The 9,712-nt window shown below is 38.3% G+C and overlaps 1 protein-coding gene across 1 annotated transcript; it reads left to right on the forward strand.

Annotated features, from left to right (window-relative positions):
- The first annotated feature begins 588 nt into the window (after positions 1–588).
- mkks (MKKS centrosomal shuttling protein) lies at positions 589–6,878 on the forward strand. The gene is made up of 5 exons (XM_026935135.3): positions 589–1,060; positions 2,757–3,446; positions 4,814–4,995; positions 5,678–5,788; positions 5,969–6,878. Exons 1-5 carry the CDS (start codon positions 775–777, stop codon positions 6,395–6,397), a joined length of 1,698 nt encoding a protein of 565 aa, XP_026790936.3. The 5' UTR covers positions 589–774; the 3' UTR covers positions 6,398–6,878.
- Positions 6,879–9,712: the final 2,834 nt, after the last annotated feature.

Genomic DNA, 9,712 nt, shown 5'->3' on the forward strand with positions numbered 1-9,712 from the left:
GCATGGCCACTCTGACCGGTCTGCAGCTACACAGCCCCATAAGCAGCAAGCTGCGATTCACTGTGTGTTCTGACACCTTTCTATCATAGCCAGCATTAACTTTTTCAGCAATTTGTGTTACAGTAGCTCTTCTGTGGGTTCGGACCAGACAGACTAGCCTTCACTCCCCCCTGTGCATCAACGAGCTTTGGGTGCCCATGACCCTGTCGCCAGTTCACCAGTTGTCCTTTCTTGGACCACTTTTTGTAGGTATTAACCACTGCACACCAGGAACACCCCAGAAGACCTGCCGTTTTAAAGATGCTCTGACCCAGTCGTCTAGCCATCACAATTTGGCCGTTGTCAAAGTCTCTCTAATCCTTACGCTTGCCCATTTTTCCTGCTTCCAACACATCAACTTTGAGAACCGACTGGTCACTTACTGCCTAATATATCTCAACCCTTGACAGGTGCCTTGTAATGAGATAATGTTACTCACTTCACTTGTCTGTGGTTTTAATGTAATGGCTGATGTGTGTATGTTTTGCTGTCACATTACTGTAAGCTGAACTAGTCCACACTCCAGACCAGTGGGTGGCGGTAATGCACAGAAAGGGGTTTGCTAACTGCCTTTACATACTAAAGAAGAAGAAGAACCATAAACACTGCAGGTTATTATCCTTGACAGCTGCAAATCCTGCAAATAAATCATCCTGTATAATGCACTAGTGGTTGTATATGCAAGTGTAAGCTAAGCCAGCTGGAGTTTACAGTTTGTAAAGCTGCTGTAAAACGATGTCTCGTGTTTGTAAGAAGAAGCCCTCTGTGTGCACGGATGAGCCTCTCACTGATGATGAGATGAGCCACAAGCTAGCAGTGATGCGGCACGCGCTGAGCTCTTGTTATGGCCCACGTGGCAGATTAAAACAAATTCACAACAGTGTCGGGGGACAGGTTCAGATCACATCCACCTCAGCTGTACTGCTCAGAGCAATGGCTTTCTCAGAGCCGCTGATCAGACTGATCTCTGCAGCCATCTTGGATCACAGCTCGAGATTCAGCGACTGCGGGTTGTTTACAGGTACATTTCACTTACTTACTGCTCCTTTCCCAGCAAGCCAGTTTCTGCAAGACTGGCCATTCTAACAGGACCTCTGATCAGCTGAATCACATCCTCTCATGTCTTTTTATCCTGTTTGATTCATAATCTTTAACCATAAAGATCTTAATCTTAAAATCATGCACTTCCCAAAAGCATTTGATGCACAAGTGTCACCCTTTCATCAGTGAATAATCTCACATGGATACTGTAAACCTTTACCTAAGAACTGCCTCTGTAATCATAAAGACTGTCGCTGCTCATACTGGATACTGTAAACCTTTACCTAAGAACTGCCTCTGTAATCATAAAGACTGTCGCTGCTCATACTGAGCATCCTTTCAGTACAATCTTAAAATCATGCACTTCCCAAAAGCATTTGATGCACAAGTGTCACCATTTCATTAGTACAGAATCTCACATGGATACTGCAAATCTTTACCTAAGAACTGCCTCTGTAATCATAAAGACATCCTTTCAGTACATGTGCAGTAGAAGAGTAATGATTTATAATCCCAGATTATAATCTGGTGTCACACAGATGAGAATTGTGCTTCCTCTCAAGGTTTCTTCCTCATGTTGTCTCCAGGAGTTTTTTTTTTCCCTTACCGCCGTCGCCTCTGGCTTGCTCATTAGGATCTAAATATAAATCTACATCCGGATTTCTGTAAAGCTGCATTGCCTTTTAACAATGTCTATTGTTAAAAGCGCTAAAAAAAAAAAAAGCCTGTGGACAGTCAGCTTGGTTACTAGAAGAGTGTCGTTACTGAATAACTATCAGGTATCAGCTGTTTCTTAGGGGTTTTGTTGGTATTGTAAAATGGAAAAATGGAAATTTAATAAATGAATCACTAACATTGATCTGAAGCTTTCGTTCAGATCAATGTTCTAAGTCAGGAGACTTCAACTAAAATTGTACAAGTCCACATACATAAGATTCCTTGCCTATAAAGGTCTGGCTAAGCAACTAATGTGCCTCAATGGCAACAATACGTGCATTTTAATGTCTAATGATTAGTTTATGGGTATAAATAAGACAGTCCTAAGTGGTTAATGTTTTGGTTTTTAGTGGTGAATTGACACTTAATGTCATGGACTCTGAACAGATGAGTACTGAGCTTGATGCCGAGAGAATAAATGCATACTTCTCTGTCCAGTCATCTTTAAACATTAGGTTTTTTGTCGACAGCTTTTTTTAATTAAGAACTGTCGTTCGTTTCGTAACTGCATGAGCAATGGAGGTAAAATAATGAAAATATAAATGTATAAAATTTGGTGAAAACATCCCGTACTGTGATTGAATAGGACGCACCAGAGAAGCTGAACTACTTAGAAAACTGCAGTCGCTGAACTATGACCAGTTTTTTATACAGTGACTGGCTACATGATCCAATTGTAGCCAATGAGGTCACATGATCATTAAATCCATGAGCTTGTTCTCTGTATCTAAATCCAGGAGCTTATATAGTGGTTCAGAAGCATGTTGTAAATGCCTCCAAACTGCTTTAACTATAGTTTGGCCCATTATGCAACAAAAAAAGTTTTTCCGCAACAATCAGTACATTTCGAAAACGGCACCGTTCCAATGGAAAGCCACACACTATGAATTTCTTGTACATGTGACTGGATTGATGTGAGACATGCATAACCTATTATCCTGTTTTATTTTCATTGACAGGAGTCTTTTGCCTTGGCCTCATTGAAAATGGCAAGAGGTTGGGACTTGGGTCTGCTGTGGCAAGTCGAGTGTATAAATACTTGTTAGAAGAGTGCAACAGGTATCTCAATGCAGATGATTGTGGCTGTAAGGTTCAGGTGGACTTCAGCAGTATTCGATCACTCATCACTTTAGCTCATACCGCGATCACTAGCAAACCAGCCTGCATGCTCAACCCTGAGGAATCACAACATATCGCCTCTCTGATTGTGCAGGCCTTCCTTCGGTCTGTTCCTTCTACTTCATCCAACATCTTTGGAAGAACGCTGGTTGTGACCTTAGAAGGACCACCGGTGAGTGATTCTGCAGTTTTCCCTGGATTACTAGTCGAAGTGCCCATTCTGCAGTCGGTGGATCTGAAGAACCGTAATCCAGGTCCCTGTAAGATTGTGTTATTTGGCACTTCTCTGTCAGGTGACTGCTCTGAAATTGGAGAAGCGGCTTTAGAGATCCAAGTGGGAATAAATCCTGAGAAGGTCGTCTTGGAGCAGCTGTTGAAGCTCGGCGAGAGAGTGGTTCAGGACGGTGTGGGAGTGTTTGCATGTCAGAAGGTGATTCACCCAGTGCTGCAGCAGTACTTGAAGGAACGTGGACTGGTGGTTATCGAGCGGCTCGGACTTGCCCTAATCGAGCCAATTGCCCAAATGACAGGTCAAAGTCATTTTTGTTTTTTCTTGCTGCTTTTCGTGATTCAAGATCTTTATTTGCAGTTTGCACATGTACAGGAATACATGGGCATTGGAACTCTTGTGCAGTTCTCTCAGCAAAAGTCTTAGCCTCAGACAAAGATAAGACATAGAAAATAGGCAATAAACAATTAAAAACTACAAATAACACAGATAACAAACAACAGATCACAATAACAATAAATAACCAGCAATATAATAAAAACATAAAATACAATTTGTACAGCCAGTTGCCTCCAGTGGCTGTATACTGCACTATGATAGCAGCATTTATGATGTGTTTGCTCTGTGTATGTGTGTAAACAAGGCAAAAGTTACTTAGAGAGTGAGTGATTGAAGATGTGAGTTGGGGGAGAGGCTATCTTTCTCCAGCCTGGATATCTGTAGCTATTAGTCGCTTTGACATAAAAATAGTGAATAAAATATTCAAGGCACGTCACAGTAATACTATAAGGAAAGGTAGTGAACCATAATGTTTTATGTAACAAAAACAAATAGTGATATATTAAGCAACATATTACAGGTGAATAGGGTAATTTTTACCTAAACAATAAATATGTTAGATTTTTTTTAAAAATTTACATTTATTTATGCAAATGAGGGTTTTTCTAATTAAATATGAATACATTTGTGTACTTAATGAACCTAGAAATGTAATCTGCTGATGTTAGAAATGAAATATTCACTTCACTGTGAAGACATTTTGAGGACGTGGGTCAATTAGAAACAGAGATTTTGTTGTTGTTGTTGTTCTGAATATATCAAAAAGAAATTTTATTTTGAGAGCTTTTAATTTTAAATCTTTTTAAAAGTACAGTGTGGTTTAGTGTGGGTTATATTGTTTATTAAGGAAATAATGACACATAATGACATTTATCAGGAAACAAGCCTTTGAAGGATATAGGATCCTGCATGATGTGAATATGATGAGTGGGCGGAGCTTAAACTCTTCAGAGTTGCATTTCAGATAATGTTAGATGCAGTTTGTCCAGAAATCTGATATGATGATTGATAAAATGATTGATGTGACCAAAATTGTTGTTTCTACAGATGTCTTGCCTTAATATCATATACCTGACTCTGAATAGGGCTTTTGCTCTAATCGTATTTTATTTACAGCCATTTTTAGAATGCTGTTACACAAGTGCTGAAATGTCTTTACTAGAATACTAAGCATTCATGAAAAACTTTTTTTTTCTGCCCAAAAAGCTCATCCTGCAACCCCAAGACCTTTTCGCAGAGACCTATTGAGAGTAATGTTAGTGTTTATGAAGTTTATAACATAGCTCCTCCCCATTTACAAGCACTTCACAACTCTTCTGTGTGTTTCAGGTGCTCTGATTATGGCGTCTATCTGCTCCCCAGTTCCAGCCAAAGCATATGGACAGCTCGGGGGACTCCATCTGCACCGCATTGCATCTAAAGAGCTTCTCCAGCTCCTTCCATCTGGAGAGGCAGCCGTTAGCACAATGGTGCTCTGTCACAGGAACGAAACGATGTTAGAGGAGCTCAAGGTTAATCAGTGCTAGTGTATTGGAAATTCTTTTTAAAGGCACCTTCAGAAAGTATTCAGACTCAAACTTTTTCCTTATTTTGTAATGTTTATAGCTTTTCTTTAAAATGGATTAAAATTAAATGGAATCTTATTAATCTGCAAAACATACTCCATAATGGAAAAGCATAAACAGATTTTGTCTTATGTATATGTACTAAAAGTTACTGAGGAAAAAAAGAAATGCATCAGGTTTAATGGTAATTATTTTAGGCTTTGTTTCAGACACACTCACCTAGACGCTCATTTCAGACTCTAGTGAGAGATCACAGAAAATCAGGTTTTGTAAATGTATAGTTTAGTAGGCAGGTAGTGGTGGCAGGTTTACCGGCAGGCTATAAATGAGAAAGAGTGGGGGTTTTTAAATCAAGTCCCTGCTGCAGTACAGAAAAACCACAATGCAGCTGATATATACATAACTTCTTGCAAAGCTGCTGCACATGTGGCTGTTGTTTCCTTTTGCACGTTTGTAGTTTTCTATAAGTTTAATTCGTTTTCGTGAATGGACTCACCCATTTTGTCTGTCAAGTATCTGAGCTTGACCGACAAAAAACTACGCACCTCTATACCGCTTCTTTACAGCTTCTAAATAAATAACTGAGTGCTTTTCTGTGGCCTTGTTTTTTCACTGCGTTGTTTTGAAGGTGACGTGTCAGAGAGCAGAGCATGTGCTGCGACTGACTCTTAAGGAGCCTTATGCGCTGATTGGAGGAGGCTGTACAGAAACAGTGTTGTCTGCTTACATAAAACACACGGTGAGCACATGTTTGTATTTAATAAAAAGTTCGATATAAAATGCATGCTCTGACCAAAGTGCATCTGACCCTCTGACACAAGTGTCCTGTTCCTCAAATAGCATTTTTTTTCCATTTCTTCAGCCACTCCATGCATTTACGAGTGTATATACTGTATTTAATCTGTTATATTCCCCACAGAGTGAGTCTAAGGCCAGTGAAGCAGCCTTATCTGTAAAGTGCTCACGTGCAGAGTTCCTCCTCGCTACAGAGGCGTTCTGCTGCTCTCTGCACTCTGTGGCTCTTTCTTTAGACCATGATGACCAGCACTTCCTCATGGACTTGACTCATGCTCATTGCTGGGTTACAGAAGAGGATGCACACTCACAAACCACAACCTTACACCCCTGCTGCTGTGGCCTGGTAAAGGAAAGAGCAGATCTGGAGAAGATCTTTCTTAATATTTCTCTGAAGACAGTGCATCACTCCTTCCTGCCTGCACCCATCAAATCTGATGATCAACCAAGATTGTTGGACTCATTCACTGCCAAGCTCAATGCCTTGAATGTTGCTGTAGAGACAGCTAATCTTATGCTCAATGCAAGATACATTATTAGGGATGTGAATTAATTGGGTATATACAGTATTTGTAAATGAGTTTAGTATTTGATATGACACTTTGCAAACAAGGTGGCGCTGTGGAGTGTAGTTCCTGTGTCTATACATTAGATGGAGACATTCATTTTTGGAGAAGATTACCGCTCGGTCCCATTTTGGCATTCTGTGACTCAAGACTCTATTTTTATAAAGTAGTATTTATAGCAAAAGAAAATATTAGTATTTAGGGTGACTTTGATGTCTTATTGTCTATGATGACTTATTATTTATTTTTTATTTATTTAAATTATATATTGGCACAGAGAATTAGCCCAGTTGAACAGCACAAAAGCTTCCTTATTGCCCAAGCTTTTTATTGTTTTATTAATTTTTTATTTTATTTTTATTATTATTATTATTATTATTTTATTTTTATTTTTTTTTACAACTATGCAGTTCCAAACTAAGGTTCACTTTTATGTAGTTGCATTAAAAACTTTGAATGATGATCAGACCAATACTTGTTACAGCACTCTAATTTACAGTCAGCTGCAGAATTATTGGCACATCTTTGGTAAAGATGGGAAAAATGGTTATAAAAAACTGTCTTTGTCGTTAGTTACACATACACTCACTGTCCACTTTATTAGGAACACCTGTTATTAGGAATATGTGGCAGCAGTACAATGCAAAAAAATCATGCAGATACAGGTCAAGAGCTTCAGGTAATATACTCGTCCAACACCAGAATGAAGAAAAGGTGTGTTGGTACCAGATGGGCTGGTTTGAGTATTTCATAAACTGCTGATCTCCTGGGAATTTCACACACAACATTCTCTAGAGTTTGTACAGAATGGTGTGAAACTGAACTCCAGGCACAGATAAAAGAAACATTATTTCTGATGTTTATACAAAATAATCACCTATAAAAGATTACTATTTAAAAGCTACGTTAAAAGGTTAAATATACTGCCAATAACATGAAAAACATGTACAATATGTAACTATAAATTGATTTTTAAAAATAAGTGTGACATCATTCTTTAATAAATAATCAATTGTAATTGTTGGTATAAGATGAATGAAACACTTTGTAGTTAAAAGTACTGTTATAGGAAGATAATGAACTTGTAGGTGGTAACGTGCCTGTGCTTTGCATCAGGATGCATCACACTAGTCTACCGTTGATTATTTGCCTATAACGGCATGCCCACAAGTGTTTTATTCCATACACAGGGTTCTGCTGTGGATCTCTTTAACTAAACCATTCATGCATATCCACATCGTGACAGCAGAAAATTGGGTGCTATGGTTTTCTACATTACAATGCTCTGCTTGCTGAAAGTTCTGTACTGACTTCTGAAAAAAGCTGCATTTATTCCCAGTTTATAAGCTGCTGTTCACACAAGCAGGGAGCAAATCCCAAACAAAAGTGTTACTTAGAAAGCACATGAAGTAGCTTAAACTAAGTTTGTAAATGTGTACAGAAAAAAATATGCACTATAAAGTTTCACATGGCAACACTAGACTTTCAAAGAATAAAGTATTTGAGTCTTTAGTATTATCTTGGTTAAATTGTGTCAAAACAGGGTCACAAATTGCAGGTGTATGTACCTCAAGAAACTGCAAGCTCCCTGTGGTTTCTCTCCCAAAGTACTTATCAGTCTACCAATCTGCCTCCACTTACTCTTTCTGCATTCTGTCAAAGGCGTAGTCACCTTTTTTTCCCTCTCAGGAGGAAGAACTTTGAATTGCTTCATTCTGTGTTGTTTACTGCGCTCTAATGCAATAAGAGATGGATGATTGTATTCTGTACACCTAACGCTATTGTTCTTTTTAGACATAATTAAACAGTATGCCTTTACATCCAGCACAGTTTTCATTCAAATCTTCTCTTTTATAGCTATTCAGGCTACATCACACATTAGCAGATTACCTCCTCCAGTCACAGCCTGGAAAGACTTAACAAAGCAAGTAAAGCATCTCTGCAATAAAGTAATGGAAAATAAAGTAATGTGCATGGCTTTAATAGCCACGTCCTTCCTCCCAGCTAGTAAACTGTCACGTGAACCGTTTCTGTAGATTAAAAGAGGTTATTGAAGTGTTCACTCCTAGTGGCCTACCATCCCGAACACTGAGTGGCCACTTTGTAGGTGACATTATTGTGTTTAAAAATCCCAGCACCTTTACTTCAAGGGATATGTTCTTACCAGTATAACACCCACAATCTTCCCACCATCATGTGACTGTCATGTGACTGGCATGCTGTCCACCAGATATTACATTACATTTATGGCATTTGGCAGACGCCCTTATCCAGAGTGACTTACATTTATCTCATTTATATTTTTATATTGAGGGTTGCTTAAAGGCCCAGAAGTCCAACGTCTTAACCACTAAGCTACCACTGTCCACAAGACAAACTGGGATGCCATTCGTGTTCCACTGACATTACATTTACAAATATATATCTTAAGTAAAGGTAAAAGACATTTTAAACATAGGTAAAGTGTCTTGCACAAAAATCTATGTGCATGCTTCAATCTCTTTAATAAAACATTAATAAAACCTATCTACATCAGTTAAGAAACAGTATTTTTGCCTATCCAGGACCACTATAACTACACTTTACCTTGCAAGCTAATCATTAAAATATTTCAGTAGATTCTTATTTTTTTTATTAATGCGAGAGTCCTTTTAACACCTCGTGCTTGAAATCCATTATAGTTCATGAAAAATCTACATTTTAGTTTTGTCAACAACTCAACCTTATTACCCGAACATATTCAGCCGTGTGAAATTGATTATTTCACAAGTCACATATTCAACAGGAAGTTGCATCATCCAAATTTCTGAAAGATCATGGGAAGAAAATAAAGATGTTCTTTCATTCTTTTCTTTATTTTCAATGATCTTGGCTGACAAAGTCAGTTTGAAAGTACAACCCTGTTCCCCAACTTCTAGGTTGAAACTAAAATAATGGATTTAAAATATAAGCAAAGTAGCTCATTAGAATTCCTGTAATGCCATTATGCCATTAACATGGGTGCTAGTTAACATTTTGTCAGCAAAGTACCCTTGTTAAAAAAAAAAAGAAAGAAAAAGAAAAGAAGAAGAAGCAAAAAAAATGTGATAATGTTGACTGAAATAGATAGCATGGTTAAATACAATTTTTTTTTTTTTTAAGATTCAATGCTGATTGCTCTATGGCACCACAATCATGGAGTCAGCTGAATGGTATCTTGGCAGTGGTCTTATGTGATGCTCTGTTTTCAGGGAGGGGATAGGAGGATGGGGTTTTCAGAGGAGGGCAACAGATGGGCCCCAGTCAATAACTGTACACATAGT

This window comes from Pangasianodon hypophthalmus, chromosome 14, assembly GCF_027358585.1.
Source record: "Pangasianodon hypophthalmus isolate fPanHyp1 chromosome 14, fPanHyp1.pri, whole genome shotgun sequence".
Lineage (NCBI taxonomy): Eukaryota > Metazoa > Chordata > Actinopteri > Siluriformes > Pangasiidae > Pangasianodon > Pangasianodon hypophthalmus.

Coding starts and splice junctions, on each gene's coding strand:
- mkks (XM_026935135.3), top strand. CDS start 775: ATGTCTCGTGTTTGTAAGAAGAAGCCCTCTGTGTGCACGGATGAGCCT. Junction 3,447..4,813: donor GCCAATTGCCCAAATGACAG/GTCAAAGTCATT, acceptor TGTGTGTTTCAG/GTGCTCTGATTATGGCGTCT. Junction 5,789..5,968: donor CTGCTTACATAAAACACACG/GTGAGCACATGT, acceptor TATTCCCCACAG/AGTGAGTCTAAGGCCAGTGA.